The sequence below is a fragment of the Macaca mulatta genome, chromosome 4 (assembly GCF_049350105.2).
Source record: "Macaca mulatta isolate MMU2019108-1 chromosome 4, T2T-MMU8v2.0, whole genome shotgun sequence".
In the NCBI taxonomy this organism is placed as follows: Eukaryota; Metazoa; Chordata; class Mammalia; order Primates; family Cercopithecidae; genus Macaca; species Macaca mulatta.
In genome coordinates this window covers 76,956,146-76,972,547 of record NC_133409.1, presented here as the reverse complement: position 1 = coordinate 76,972,547, position 16,402 = coordinate 76,956,146, and the positions used below count along the sequence as shown (strand labels likewise).

Below are 16,402 nucleotides of genomic sequence, written 5' to 3'. Positions count from 1 at the left end.
GTTCAGTTTTTGTAAGTTTGCTATAAAATTGAACAGAAAATGAATTCTAGCATCTCTCAAGTCTTGTAGATAATGTAGCATAAAATTATTATATGTTATGGCAGTAGCCCTGCTAGCAGCGTTCAAGTCATAAATTCTTAACAAAATGATTCCTTTTCTGTTTTTTGAACTTAATTTGATGGTTTAAAAAAATGAACTGGTCAGGCACAGTGGCTCACGCCTGTAATCCCAGCACTTGGGGAGGCCGAGGCAGGCGGATCACTAGGTCAGGAGTTTGAGACCAGCTTGGCCAGTATGGTGAAACCCCCGTCTCTACTAAAAATACAAAAAATTAGCCAGGCATGGTGGGACATGCCTGTAAGCCCAGCTACTAGGGAGACTGAGGCAGGAGAATTGCTTGAACCCGGGAGGTGGAGGTTGCAGTGAGCAAGATCGCACCACTGCACTCCAGCATGGGAGACAGAGTGAGACTCTGTCTCAAAAAAAAAAAAAAAAACCCCCAAACTCAAGAGGAATAACTAAATAACTAGTAATTGCATTTGATCTAGAACAGAAAGGTAGCCAAAGATATTCTAAGGTTCTCTTCATATCTGAAAAGAAATAAACCCAATTAAAAAAAAGACAAAAACATTTAATAGGTATTACGTACAACTTCAGTACAAATTTTCACTTCAAAAAATATTACAGGATTTTATTAATCACTAGTCCCCCAATAGTCTTTGCAGCTTTCCTTACAGATGAAATGACTTCATTATAAAGCAAACGCTTTGATATAGTACTTTGTTTATACTTACACACACATCAGAGAGAATTTTATTATGTGCCTTGAACTTCAACAACTTTCAACTGTTACAGGAATTGCTTGAGCTGATGTCCTAAGTCAATCATTAACCAAAACATATTTTAAGAATAGGCAAGAAATCTGAGAAGATGGTGATGTAAAAGGGACTAGGCTTGGGGTCAGAGAACAATGGTGAGTTGTGAAGTACCTAAACCAGTCTGCGTGAACTGCACACGTTAGAGAACAGCAGGAACGAAATAAGCTACAAGGTCACAACAAGCAGCCCTGGATGGTAGCATCAAAGATGAAATATTTAAAAAACCACAGAATGAAGTCCCCAAGACGGCAGCTGCTCATCGTCAAGATTATTTAATCAACTCTGCCGCTGACCTGGGAATCCTACCAGCTAGTAAGCATTGATTTTAAAAATAAATAAGGCAATTCCAATTGTCCTTTTTTTTTTTTTTTAAAGAGAATTCTGGTATGAGAACTATACCTACTACCAACTCCAAATCCAATCTATGTTGTTCACTAAATGTGACAGTCATGATCAAATAACATTTAACTCTTAAACTCCTTGTAACTTCTTTGTGATTCACCTCCCCAAGTCAACACAATTCTGTGTGTTTTTACGTACGGTCAGACTCTGAAGAGCTACTTAGTAAATGAGCACCTATTTTAGCAGAAATTTTATTCTCTGTCCCATTTATGTGCTATCTGGAACAAGGAGAAAACCTAAAAACGAGATCTATTTCCAGCACTGCAAGCAACTTTGGAGGAGCTTACTTTTCCCCTGTTTCTTTGACTGGTTGTTACATTTATCTGTTTTCAAATTTACCTCCTTTTTGGTGAGAAAAGAGGTTATAGGGAAAAAAGCATTTGAATGAATTCTTCAATTTCATTTCATTTATGACTCTGTTAATAGCGATGTGTATCTTGGCAAACCAGCTTCTCCAAGCAACCCATCTTGCTCTCTCCCCCAGACTCTGTTAAGGACCATTCTGTTTATTTCTTGTGTTTATTATGGAGGTAAAAGCCATATAAAGCACGTAACTGCCACTAAAGGAATCCTGATCACTTAAACACCGCCTTTTATGATTGGTTAACCATGCATCTTATCTGTCTAACTCTGTGGGTCACGGATTCCTTTTTCTGTTATCCTTTTCCAGGTATTAGTTTTCAGATGAAGAGAGATATGTGTTGTAACTTTTGTTTTGATGGCCAGATTTAAGTAATCTGCAATATATCTTGATAGTGACCATGAAAACTAATTCTGAAATTCCAGATGTCTAATTGGTAACAAGAGCGTGGCATAGCCCAGGCAAGATGATCCTCACCATCCTAGCGGTCAGTGTTTAGGACAGACATTCCCCAGTCATGTGAGGGATGACACTTGATCACGGCTGTACAAGCCTCTGTACCAGGCTCCCAGATACGACAGGCAGTACAGTAAGATTTCACTAGTGAACTTCTTATTAAATAGCAAAAGCACGGTATCTGATCCAAATGGATTCTAGACTTTGTAACATTACTTTAAAAATGTAAAGCACTATGGTAATGTCTTTTTCAGTTATTGAATAGGTGATAAGTGCTGTTGGAAACGTGGGAAAAATGTATAGGCAAAAAATAAACCTAATAAACATATAGACAAGCAAACCCAGAAACACTGGCCTGGGGATTCTTATATGCAGGGACACATAACACTTTCCATCCTGAAGCTCCAGCCGGACAGACGCGGTTGAAACACTCCATATTCTAACAATGAGAATCAGTATCATGTGTCAGCACGAGTTTTCACACTGTGTGCTTTTATGTGGTATGCATGGAATATAAGTGGAAAAAAGGATCTGTGAGGTTTCATTTAATAAGGACTAGATGGTGGATAAAAATTGGTTCCAGTAGCACACCACGGCTCAGGATTATAATAATTGAACGGGGATGCAATGTCTAAGACACGGCACAGGAGGCTTCAGCTAGTTTAAAATAAGGTTAAGCTAATGATATATGCTTTAAAGGCAAAGCGGTGTATGACCCCAGCTCCCCCGGGATTCACCCATCATCAAGGTTAATGCACATGTACACAGTTAAACACGAAGGCTCATGGGAATGTACTGTCTAGTCATTAGGTTGACTCTGATTTTTTGTAACCTTGTTTAAGTGGGCCAGGACAGCTATTAATGGTCCCAATGACCTCTTTCTCTAATCCTTACTTTATACATCAGGTGGCTCCCCAAAATGTTATACCAAATCTGTAAAATACAAATAAAACAAAAGACAAATACCCACCACGTACAACATGAACTGAACAACCATTTAAAAACTCAATGGGTGAGAACTTCTTGGGCCTCATCTGCTAGATTCCTTTCTTAAAATCCATACACCAAATTTAACAGGAAGGTTCCCACTCTTTGAAGAGGAAACTTCAGATGTACAAGTCTTGAGTGAAAGATATTTTGGTGGCTGACTAACCATCTTACTGAATAAGAGACACGATTTTTGTAAACGACACAAGAGTGACAGATGCACAAATGTTTTGGCCAGTGTGCCTTTAAATAGGTATCTCCCTAGAGGGAGGAAGGTATGCATTCTACAGGAGGACAGCCTTCAAAGCTGCTCAGTCATGTTTTTGCCAGTGGGTCAAACACCTGCAGTGCTGTCCTCTTGTCTTGGTCACTGATTGTCACCCAGTGACCCAAGGTTTTGTGTTCATGATCTGGTGGCAGCTCCGCCTTCACAGCTGAAGCGCCAACTGACACTGGGTCTATGGGATCCCTTTCAGGGCTCCTGGTCCCTGAGTCCAAAGGGTCTGAGCTCTTAGAAAGCCAAGTGTTATTCAACAGTTTAGGGTGGTGAAGAAGGTTCCAGAAGGGGTCCTGATAATCACCAAGAAGAGGGGCTGCCTCTGGCTTCATCGCTTTGGTGCCATCGCTGTTGGGGCTTGTAGCAGATGAAGTGCTGAGTAAGTCCCCTTGTGGAAGAATGGCGCCCACAGCAGGCGGGTGCCCAGAGGGGCTGTCGCTGCTGTTGTAAGTGAGGCCCTGGAGGAGCTGGCTGTTGCTCTGCAGGACCTGCAGGTGGAAGGCTGCAGGGGCTGACTTCTTCCTCCTCGGGGGGACCTTGGGCACAAGAGATGGTGCCTCCAGAGGTGGCGGCACGGAGGCTCCTGCCACAGGAGGGGCTTCGTCTGATGCCGGCTTTCCATGGCTTGGTCTCTCTGCGGCTTTCCCAGGCTGAAATGTTCTTGGTTTGGGAACAGGAGGGACTTGAGGGACTGTCGCGAGAGGAGGGGCCTCAAGGCTTGTCTCCGGGGGCCCGATTGTAAAATGGACAGTCTGTTGCTCAAACTGTTCTTCCGGTGACAGGGGCTGAGAAAAGGTGGGACAAAGAGTGTAAATAAGAAGCCAACACCTGGGCAGCTGAGGATCAGAGAACACTGAGTGGTCAGCAGAGAACAGAGATGAGACCAAGCTGACATTCTAGCAAATTCGAGATTTGAGAATGTGTGGGGTGCCAGAAATGTCACCAGGTAAGGAAAAGAAAAAGCACAGGAGAAACACACATGTATCAGGTCACACCAGCAGGTCCAATGAAAATGAGTGGAAATTTTAAAACCAGGGCCACAGTAAATAATCAGAGAAACTTTTCTTTGTCACTTTAGGAAATGGGGTTATGCTCTTCCTTTATTGAAAACAAACCTCTCTGAAAACACTCTTTGAAGATGCAACCTGGGCTGATTCATGGTCTGTACCATGCTAGGGTGAAGTAACTTGTGTTACAACACTAAGCTGATTGAAGGACTAATGGATATACTTTCTCCTTGAATTTTTTTTTTTTTTTTTTTGACAAGGAGTCTCGCTTTGTTCCCCAGGCTGGAGTGCAATGGTGCAATCTCAGTTCACTGCAACCTCTGCCTCCCAGGTTCAAGCGATTCTCCTGCCTCAGCCTCCGGAGTAACTGGGATTACAGGTGCCCGCCACCATGCCTGACTAATTTTTGTATTTTTAGTAGAGACAGGGTTTCACCATGTTGGTCAGGCTGGTCTCGAACTCCTGACCTCAGGTGATCTGCCTGCCTTAGCCTCCCAAAGTGCTGGGATTACAGGCATGAGCCACTGTGCCTGGCTCTTTGAATCTTTTATACTTAAATATTGGTAAAAAATGGAAATCTTGACACTGCCTTGGTTCTGGTTCAAATCTATCACAAAGAAAACAACTGCACAGGCAAAATGAAGCGTTCGTACAGAAAAGGTGATCAGTAGACTAGTTAAACATTGGCGTTTCGGTGTTTCTTTAGGTTCTTTAGAAAACAAACTAAAAAAAAAGAAAGTCGCTTTTCCAACAGCCTTTTACTCTAACTCCTGTGCAGCAGGCTGGGAAAATGAATCCATTTCTGCTCCTGGCTTTTACAAGAAAAGACAAAGCAGGTGGTCCCCGACTTACAATGGTTCCACTGAGGATTTTCCACTTTACCCTAGTGTGCAAGTGCTAACGTTCCATAGAAAGCATACTTCGATTTTTGAAGTTTGATCTTTTCTTTTTATTATTATAAAATAGGCTGTGTTGAATGTTTTTTTTTTTTTTTTTTTGCCCAGCCGTAGGCTAATGTGTGTGTTCTGAGCATGTTCAAGGTCAGCAAGACTATGACGTTTGGTAGGTGTATTAGATGCAGTTTTGACACGATATTTTTCAACTTACGATGGGTTTATTGGGACATCACCCCATTTTAAGTCGAGGAGCATCTGAACGGGGAAAAGGCGGAGGAAAAAGGTCCACTTTGTAAGGAGGCATGGACAAGGGATGGATGGTAATGAGCCAATGTAGGACAGAAGAGCAACCCAGGAAATACAAAGCAAGCGCTGTCAAGAATGAAGCCGAAGCCCCCCTCACACTCTCTAGGAGAGAAGCAGCATCGTGCTGTGACGACCAGGAAGGGATTACTGAGGGTCCGTTACTAGAACACTGAGATCAAACGGAAGATCCAGATGTGTCTACAGATGCCAGTCTTTGGGCTGCTACTGTCCTTACAAACTCATGTCTTTGAAGCAGTAAGCAAGGCTGAGAAGCTTGAGAGCGAGAGCAAAAAACAATCTGCAAGAAAAGTGGCAAGAAAAGCTGTGGATCCTCTTGTAGACTGAGGCCACACGAAAGCATGTGAACAGGGCGAATCTGGGAATCAGTTACTGTTTTTCTAATGCCTTGAAACCATGTGCACACAACACAGACCACATGCAAATGGGCGGTACCAGAACACGTGGGGAAAAGCATCCCACCGTGGTTCCCTCTGGGGACTCAGAACACTTAGGAAGCATAATGCCTCCAAGCTGTTCTCGTCACACTGACAATCTGCAAGACAGTGGACTCCTCGTTCTTCTCAGCCAGAGCCAAGACACAGTAGGATATGAGGGAGGAAGCAGTTGTCAGACCTTTCCCCAAAGACACGCCTGTGTCTAGGACTCATGAACATGAGGCTGTCCATAGGGAATTTCTTTTTTTTTTTTTTGAGATGGAGTCTCACTCTGTCGCCCAGGCTGGAATGCAGTGGCACAATCTTGGCTCACTGAGACTTCGGCCTCCGGGTTCCTGTCTCAGCCTCCTGAGTAGCTGGGATTACAGGTGTGCACTACCACACCCAGCTAATTTTTCTATTTTTAGTAGAGACGGGGTTTCACCATGTTGGTCAGGCTGGTCTCGAACTCCTGACCTCGTAATCCGCTCACTTCAGCTTCCCAAAGTGCTGGGATTACAGGCCACAATTCTTATCTATCGAGACATGTGAGCAATTTAGGAGTAAGAGGTTTTATGTTACCAGGCTTTTACCTTTCCTGTCCTTCTCAAGGTTGGCTTCTTGATGGCAGGAACTCTGGGTGGGGGTCGACGGGGCAGGAGCGGGGGCACCTGTGGGGTCTCTGGTTTGGCTGCCCCCGGTGTGGGCTCTGGTTCAGATGATGCTTCGGGGGCCCTCGGAGCCATGGCACTTAGGGCTTCTTCGGAAGTGCCTGAAACATTAAACCACATGGCCGAAGTGTAAAGGACAAGGCAATTCACTGCATGACTTCATCTTTAGACAGTCTACATCCTAAGGGTCATTTACTAATTCAATGTATTTCAGGAGTAACCAGCTAGGTTCAGCCCCAGCATTTTTCCTTTTTTATTTTTTAAGATGGGCTCTCGCTCTGTCACCCAGGCTGGAGTGCAGTGGCATGATCATGGCTCACTGCAGTCTCAACCTCCCAGTCTCGAGCCATTCTCCCACTTCAGCCTCCCTAGTAGCTGGGATTACAGGTGAACACTACCACGCCCAGCTAATTAAAAAAAATTTTTAGTAGAGATGAGGTCTCGTTATGTTGCTGGAACTCCTGGGCTCACGCAATCTACTTACCTCAGCCTCCTAAGTAGCTGGAACTACCGGTGGGAACCATCACGCCTAGCTAATTTTAAAATTTTTGTAGAGACAGGGTCTCACTCTTGCCCAGACTTGTCTCGAACTCCTGGACTCAAACAATCCTCCTGCCCTGGCCTCTCAAAATGCTGGGATTATAGGCATGAGCCACTGCACCCAGCAGCCCCAGGTTTTCACGCTCACCTTCCTAGCAGGGATGGTGATTTGGGGTCTGTGGATAGTCTGGATGACCCTGAGATCATATGCAAAGTCTCATGTGTACTTACATTTCTCAGGGTAGATCATCCAAACATAAAAAAATCTCAATGGGGCCATGACCAAGAGAGTGTTAAGCTGGGACTGTAGGTAGATTTCAAACCTCTACTAACATCTACATCTCTAGCATTTTTTTTTTTAAACAGCTTTATTGTTGTATAATTCACATACTGTGAAATTCACCCTTTCTAAGTGTACCATTCACTGGTTTTTAGTATATTCACAGAGTTGTGCCACCATCACACTATCTAACTCCAGAACATTTTCATCACACAAAAAAGAAGCCCCACACCCATCAACAGCCACTCCCCACCCAGGCCTCCTTCCAGTCCCTGGAAAGCACGAAGAACTTTCTGACCCCATGAATTTGCCTGCTGTGGCCATTTCATAAAAAGGGGATGGTACACTATGTGGCCTTTTTTTCTTTCTTTCACATAGCATAATCTCTTCAAGGTCCACCCATGAGGTAGTAGGTATCAGGCCCCATTCTTTTTTTTTTTTTTTTTTTGAGACGGAGTCTCGCTCTGTTGCCCAGGCTGGAGTGCAGTGGTGCCATCTCGGCTCACTGCAAGCTCCGCCTCCCGGGTTCACGCCATTCTCCTGCCTCAGCCTCCTGAGAAGCTGGGACTACAGGCGCCCACCACCACGCCTGGCTAATTTTTTTTTGTATTTTTGGTAGAGACGGGATTTCACCGTGTTAGCCAGGATGGTCTCAATCTCCTGACCTCGTGATGCGACCGCCTCGGCCTCCCAAAGTGCTGGGATTACAGGCATGAGCCTCTGTGCCCAGCCCTATTCTTTTTTTTAATCACTGAACAATATTCCATTGAATGGATGGACCACATTTTGTTTATCCATTTACCAGCTGATGGACACCTGGGTTCTTATATTCATAGTTTTAGTTATTTTTCTTTTCTTTCTTTTTCTTTTTTTTTTTTTTTTTGAGACAGCTCGCTCTGGCGCCCAGGCTAGAGTGCAATGGGGCGATCTCGGCTCACTGCAAGCTCTGCCTCTAGGGTTCTCACCATTCTCCTGCCTCAGCCTCCTGAACAGCTGGGACTACAGGCGCCCACCACCACGCCTGGCTAATTTTTTGTATTTTTAATAGAGATGGGGTTTCACCATGTTAGCCAGGATGGTCTTAATCTCCTGACCTCGTGATTCGCCCACCTTGGCCTCCCAAAGTGCTGGGATTACAGGTGTGAGCCACCGCGCCCGGCCTAGTTTTAGTTATTTTTCTAAAATAAAAAAAAAAAAAACCATTCGTGGCAGTATCATTCTACAACAGTAGTTCTCAACCTTTTAACTCATGCCCCCTTAAATATTATTTGAGAATTTCAAAGAAGTTAAACATGCTGACTAAAAGCAAATGAGGCAATGGTGATTGCTCACACCTTTTCAAAGGGCACACTCAGCCAGGCGTGGTGGCTCAAACCTGTAATCCCAGCACTTTGGGAGGCCAAGGTGGGTGAATCACCTGAGGTTGGGAGTTGAAGACCAGCCTGGTCAACATGGTGAAACCATGTTTCTACTGAAAATACAAAAATTGGTTCGGCATGGTGGTGCGCACCTGTAGTCCCAGCTACTCAGGAGGCTGAGGCAGGAGAATTGCTTGAACCTGGGAGGCGGAGGTTGCAGTGACCTGGGATTGCGCCACTGCACTCCAGCCCAGGTGAAAGCGTGAAACTCAGTCTCAAAAACAACAACAACAACAAACCCACAAAAAGGACACATTCTCCTCTTGCCAAAGGAGATTCTGGAACAAAGCCAAGGCCAAAACTAAAAGTGTAAATTACCAGTGATTATGAATGAAGCCGGGGAGAGCCCAAGTTGACTAACATGGTTTAAGTAACAGCAACAAAAAACAGTGTGGTGGGAAAGAGGTCCCTGCCTGTCACTAAAAACTTTATTTCCACTTGCCAGTGATTTAAAAGGTAGATTTTGTGCCTGAAATTAGGTCAAACACCGTAACTGTCTCTGTTTTATAAAGCTGGCTGAATGACTTCGTGCCGGCAGCATTCACCTTTTTAAAAACTCATTTTGGGGCCGGGCGCGGTGGCTCAAGCCTGTAATCCCAGCACTTTGGGAGGCCGAGACGGGTGGATCACGAGGTCAGGAGATCGAGACCATCCTGGCTAACACGGTGAAACCCTGTCTCTACTAAAAAATACAAAAAAAAACTAGCCGGGCGAAGTGGCGGGCGCCTGTAGTCCCAGCTACTCGGGAGGCTGAGGCAGGAGAATGGCGTGAACCCGGGAGGCGGAGCTTGCAGTGAGCTGAGATCCGGCCACTGCACTCCAGCCTGGGCGACAGAGCATGACTCCGTCTCAAAAAAAAAACAAAAAAAAACAAAAAAAAAAAACTCATTTTGGTTTATTTCAGTCTCTCCTTTAGATGCTGCTTAATAGCCCTGGGATGATTTTTATATACATACTGAATTTTGAAAATACAATTTTAAATGAACAATCAATCTTAGTATAGATTTATATAAAATGTTGCTAAAGGATGCTTTCATTTAAGATTGCCTCCAGAAGAATAAAAAGAGTTATTTTTGTTTCTAGACCATTTTTAGTGGTGAGATGAAAAGAAGAATCGGTTTTTCCACTGCCCCCAGGCACCTACCTCCTCTGGCTTCCAGGAGACACCGGATTGCTGCTTCTGCCTCCTGGGCATTGGTGGTTTTGATCTGCTTGACATTATAAGGTTTACTTATTCCAGTCCGAGCCTTGGGCTTGAGGACAGAATGAGGAAGAGCAGAGTATCAGCACAGGCAGGCAGATAGCCTCATGGGACGTATTTGCTACCTATGCATCTGCGCAGGGCTCCACCAGACGATGCTGACCATACAAACTTCAGCCTCCACCACACCCTGCAATCCTCTCTTCCCTGGAGCACTCTCTTTCCAAGAGTGCCACACTACGTAGACCTGATGACCCTGGTCTCCAAAGCCGGGTGGTTACCGATTTTTGTATATGGACAGACCATCTTCTATCTTTATTTCAATAACCAGGTGAAAGTCAGAAAGCAAAATCAGAGGCCACTCTTTCCACGGTCCGGCTGAGTTATTAAAATAGCTTCCAGATATGTATTTCCTTAAAAGTGTTTTTTTCTACTTCTTCATCCAGCATCTGGTGTGCCTTAATGACCTATTTTCACTACTGTAAACCACTGGCCTCCAGTCACCCCCGCACCTGCTGGGGCTGCACAAGCACCTGACCAGGCCCAGCACCCCAGAGGCATCCCAGTCACAGCAGTTTCCCCCCTAGCACCCGGCTTCCCCTCTACTCCCCCGCCTTCACCTGCTCTCTTCCCCAGCAGCTCATGGGACCCTCTGGAACCCTGCACCTCCACAGTCCTCTATGGCTGTTACTCTTCCTACTGTTTTCCCCAACTTCATTATTTACATTTCCTTTTAGCCTCTTCTCTCAACCAACTTGACTCCAGAATGATCATCATTTTCCCAGGATGATGACTTGAATTTCTCCCATTTTCCCTTCTACCAAGCAACGCTCTGTCCGTACACCAAGGGCAGAGGCAAGAATGGGAAGAGAGAGAAATGGATGAGTCTAGAAACCAGGGATATTTGAGATTTTTCATCAACAGTGATTTTCTCTAGAACACTACATACAACCATTTAAAAGCCCTATGGAGGACCTGTGAGGAAGGGTCATGGGGTGTGGAGATGAGACGGTGAGCAGGTAGAGGGTTAAAGACACATAAATCTATATATTCATTGAGAAGAGAGACCTCACACTATCCTGGGGACAAAACCCGTAGGTTTGAAATGTATGCAGAAGAACTCACTGGTTGCTGAGGTGCTCCTGGCAGAAGTCTTGCGGTCTGCAAAATTGAATACTGCCCACGGGTGCCAGAGGAGATGGACGCATCTGAAGCCGACTTTTTCACCATTAAACCGGCTGTAAAAACCAATGAGGGCAGAGTCTCAATCTCAGTGAAGGCACAACTTTCCAGTCAGCTGCCAGGAGCCCGACTAGACGAGGCGGATGTCCCAGCAGACCACAGACACGGTGAGATCCGAATACTCACTCGGCACTTCGGGCACCCACAGAGCCTTCCTTGACTCTCTGTGGAGTTTCTCACTTGATTCTACCCGTGTGTGCCTATTGATGTAGATGATCTGGAGAAGCATTACTAGAATGCAAACTTTAACATCCTGGGGGATTCAGATCTGATATAAAAACCAATCGATTTTGAAATGGTTCCAAACACTGTTACTAGGACCAGAGTTTTAAAATATTTTGTGGGGAAAAAAATATTTCAAAAACCCCAGCCTGGGCAACATGGTGAAACTGTCTTTACAAAATAAATAAATAAATGAATAAAAATAGCCAAGCCTGATGGCATGTGCCTGTAGTCCTAGCTACTTGGCAGGCTGAGGCAGGATGACTGCTTGAGCCAGAGAGGTCAAGGCTTCAGTGAGCTGTGAGATCGCACCACTGCACTCCAGCCCGGGGGACAGAATGAGCCTATCTTAAAAAAAAAAAAAAAAAAATTGCAAAGCAGGGGAATAAACTGTTAAAATATACTCGCAGCCATTAACAAATGTTTTAGAACACTTAATGACACAGAAAATATAACCCCATTAAATAAAAGACAACCGACCATAGAAAATGGGTATTAATTTTTTTTTTCTTTTCTTTTGAGACGGAGTCTCGCTCTGTCGCCCAGGCTGGAGTGCAGTGGCCGGATCTCAGCTCACTGCAAGCTCCGCCTCCTGGGTTCACACCATTCTCCTGCCTCAGCCTCCCAAGCAGCTGGGATTACAGGCGCCCACAACCACGCCCGGCTAATTTTTTATATTTTTAGTAGAGACGAGGTTTCACCGTGTTAGCCAGGATGGTCTTGATCTCCTGACCTCATGATCTGCCTGCCTCGGCCTCCCAAAGTGCTGGGATTACAGGCGTGAGCCACCACGCCCAGCCAATTTTGTTAAAAAAAAAAAAAAAGGTATGTTGCTACAGATATACGTAACTGGAAAAAGAAGTCTTTTGTAACAACTATTATCTGTAGGTCATCAAGTGAATTTTAAAATTTTGTTCTTCTTTGTAATTATCTCTAAAATTTCCGCAATAATACATGACTTATACATTTTATTTTTAGGTTGTTTTTATTTTATATCTGGGCTTGTGGCTTGCCATTGGTTACTACTGTGACGTCAGCCACGATAAGCCCAATTCTGAAGTAACGGCTTAGGAAGATCTAAGTCTGATCATGACATTTTTGGGGAGGGAGAAGTAAACAGTGGTGGTAAAATGGAAGTGGATCAAAAGCACATCACAGCTTTGCTTTCAGGTTATCAGGGAGGGCTAGATGGGCAAAGCATTGTTCGAGGAACCAGAAGAAAATGCTCCTAGACCCAGGCTAAGGGGGAGCTTGTCCTGAGCCCGGGGAACAGGAGGCCTGGGAGCGCAGAGGGGTGACTGGGTCACCTCCAGGCGGGGACCTGGGTTTACCAGATTCCTCATAAGCAGAGGGAGGACTGTGCAGTCGCTGAGGAGAGATGTCTGACTGCGAAGCTCACGTCCCTCCCACAGCTGCTGCCCCCATTCTGCATCCTCTAAAGCTGCCAAGGGAGAGCAGCTTGAAGCAGAAGTACAGCTCCAGGGTGAAGAGCAGCTTTGCAAAGGAGCCATTTAATTTGCCATGAGAAACACAACCAGCCCTGACGTCAAACATGTACTGGATTTACAACAAAAAGGAGCCCGAGGAGGAAGTCCTGTGGGGACCCGAAGGCGGGGGAGAAGTGGATTCTGAGCCATGTTTTCAGTGGCAGGGAATGCGCAGTTATTCCTGGCAGGCATCCAGGGAGCTGAAAGCAAGCAGAGTCTTACTTGGAGGGGGGGGTCTCTGCGGGGGGTGAGGTGGCCGAGGCCGGTTGGGGACCGACAGAGACCTGCTCGGAGAACGGTGGCGGAACTCCCCGACGGCTTCCAGCTCCTGCTTGAGCTCCACCAGGTCCGCGTCATCTGAAGGACATGGCGGGGTGTGAGTACAACGGTCTGTTCCACATGTGAGCATGTCAGACACAGGTCTGAGCACAGGAGGCTGACTGTGCAGGGGGACCTGCTGCAGGACAGCTGAAGGCTCTGTCCAGAAATGGGTACCCCTGTCTGCCGGCAAGGGGCAGGGGTGGGGAGGACACCCAGTGCCTGCTTGGAACATGCAGTGAACCATGGACAATGTGTGTTTCTCAGACTTGAGACATTGAGCTATTTGAAAGCATGTTTTCTTGTGAAATAACAAGACTTGTGCGGAGTGGAGGAGACAGTTGCAAACCACAGCCCCTGAAGAGTCACCTAACCACGGGAAGACATTTTCAATTCCTCACTCTAGAATACACCAGCTGAGGAAGCTGAGGGTGTTCTCCCTGCTCTGGCAGCAGAGCAGCCTGGCGTGCAATGGCCAGTGCCTAGGACCAGGAGTCTTGCTCACTCATCAAATCCCAAACCCTGTGGGCCCATGGCTGGCCACTCCCAAGGTTCTGCCATCTTGATCTGCCCTGCACGCACCTTCCAAGAGGCTGAGAGATCCTGAGAAGGCACAGCTCCTGCTTCATTACAGATCAAATCAGCAGCCCTAGGGCTCCCCTGAAGCATGGGCCTCTCCATTTTACTTTGACTCAGACACCCCACTCCTTGTATCCAGCAGCTCCACCCCATGTGTCCTGGAGACTGGAACTGGGGAAAGGCAGGATTTCTCCTACAAATGGGAATTACTGAACACCCCACAGCATCAAGGGAAGACCCTCTCAATGCCCACCAGGTAGCAAAGCCGCCCACGTGTCCCGGGTTGCTCTATTAGTTTCTTCATGTAAAGGACTATCTGTGCTCACACCTGCACTGGCTCCAGAGGCTGCCTGCGTGACGGTCACTCCCGAGAAAAAGGTCCTTCTTATGGGAAGAACACATCCCTCCAGCCACTTCAGTTCCAGGGCAGAAGCCCGCGGCAGGAGCAATGTAAAGAACCACCGCGATGCCTTGGCGAAGGCTGCTGCTTCGGTTTTGGGCAGAAGTCCCCAAACCTGGCTGTGCGTCCAAACCACCTGGAAAGCCTGGTGAAATGCCAGGGTCCCACCCCACTCCTGCCAAATCCAGATCTCTCTGGCAGGGCTCAAAAATCCATAAGTTTAAAAGCTCCTGATGGTTCGGTATAGGCAAGGTATTGATCAGTGTGGGGACCAGCGTACGGTCAAAGGGGCTTGGAGGTCTTCACACCTCTCCTGGCAAAGTACCCTCCCTGAGCTGTGCCTTAATCCACTTTCAGCCCTGTTCTCTGCTCTCAGCCCCAGCTCAAGGGGCCCAATGCATGGCTAAGCTCCTGCACCTGCTGGTTAGAGCTGTCCTCCAACTCGGGGCTCAGTGACTGACAGCTAGAGGCATGCCTGGCGATGAATGGAACAGCATCAACATAGCTGACACTGAAATATGAACTACCCGACCTACCAGCCATGTAACATTAGTGGGCTTTAAAAGCTACTCAGAACAGTTATTGGCCAGGTGCAGTGGCTCAGGCCTGTAATCCCAGCAATTTGGGAGGCTCAGGTAGGAGGGTCACTTGAGCCCAGGAGTTTGAGACCAGCTTGGGCAACACAGCGACACCCCATCTCTACAAAAAATGCAAAAACATTATCTGGACGTGGTGGCGCATCCCTGAAGTCCCAGCCACTTGGGAGGCTGAGGCGAGAGGATCGCTTGAGCCTGGGAGGTGGAGGTTGCAGTGAGCTGAGATTGTATCACTGTGCTCCAGCCTGGGAGACAGAGTGAGACACTGTCTCAAAAAAAAAAAAAAAAAAAGGGAAAAGAAAAAAATTATATTGTTTAATTTAGGGGTGTGTGGTTCAATTAATGTGACCTTTCAGGGCCTCTCAAGTCTAAAATGATACAATTATGTGACCATATAACATGACTGTATAACAATATGATATTATATGTATGTGACCATACGCCAGCAACTCAGGACATAGATATGGAATATGTCTCTACTGGGATTGAATCAGAAGTTTTTTGTTGTTGTTGTTTTGAGAAGGAGTCTCACTTTGTCACCCAAGCTGGAGTGCAGTGGGGCGATCTTGGCTCATTGCAACCTCTGCCTCCCTAGTTCAAGTGATTCTCCTGCCTCAGCCTCCTGAGTAGCTGGGATTACAGGCATGCACGCCACCATGCCCTGCTAATTTTTAAACAATATTTTTAGTAGAGACAGGGTTTCATCTTGTTGGCCAGGCTGGTCTTGAACTCCCGATCTTAAGCGATCCGCCCATCTGGGCCTCCCAAAGTGCTGGGATTACAGGTGTGAGCCACTGCACCTGGCCGAATCAGAAGAATTTTGTTGGGGGCAGGAAATAATCACAAATATAAAACCAGTTCAGAACCGTGGACATTTGAATATCCAGAGGAAACAGGAATTATCTTGAATCTGGTGTGTTATGGGGGGTACAAGTTATTGTAAAAAAAAATTAACTAGAGGAAATCAGGGTGTTGGAGCTGGCTACCTCTGCAGGGCTCAGTCCCTACCCCTCGCTTGGCCTGCCTGGTTTAGGTATCTCCTGGGACCTGCATACTTGATATCACATAGTGCCAGAGCACCAAGAGAAAAAGAAAAATCTGTCCTGAGCTGACTCCGTGGCAGATGCTCCTGAGAAAAGAAGGGTCGGGCTACCTTTGTACGTTGGATGCTGCTTCTTTTTGGCGAGAGCAGGTGACTTGCTGGGAGGAGCCAGTGCTGTGGGGCCAGGGACATCAGAGAGGTCGTCTCCCCCAAGTTCACTGTCCGAGACTCCAGGCTGACTGAGTTCATCCACCAAGTAGTCGTCATCATCTTCAAGAATATCCCCTGGGAGAAGGAAATGAATCACAGTTTGGGTGAAAACAATGAGGGGGAAAGGCTCGGTCTTTCATCAGTGGGACTGGTTCAGCTCCTGTCAGGACACCTGCACCCTGCCACGCAGCC

General features: G+C 46.3%; 1 protein-coding gene across 2 annotated transcripts in view; it reads right to left on the bottom strand.

The window, feature by feature from the left end:
• Positions 1-610: 610 nt before the first annotated feature.
• Positions 611-16,402, bottom strand: part of SYNJ2 (synaptojanin 2) — a 119,978-nt gene continuing 104,186 nt past the window's right edge. The window contains exons 22-27 of one of the 2 annotated variants that reach the window (XM_015137056.3): positions 16,112-16,285; positions 13,288-13,422; positions 11,240-11,352; positions 10,058-10,166; positions 6,598-6,776; positions 611-4,146 (exon numbers count right to left, since the gene is read on the bottom strand). In XM_015137056.3, coding sequence (XP_014992542.2) covers positions 3,400-4,146; positions 6,598-6,776; positions 10,058-10,166; positions 11,240-11,352; positions 13,288-13,422; positions 16,112-16,285 — 1,457 coding nt within the window. In that variant the 3' untranslated portion in view covers positions 611-3,399. Of the gene's footprint in view, positions 4,147-5,462; positions 5,869-6,597; positions 6,777-10,057; positions 10,167-11,239; positions 11,353-13,287; positions 13,423-16,111; positions 16,286-16,402 lie in introns of those variants that run through there. The other variant, XM_015137058.3, reaches the window with a different exon arrangement.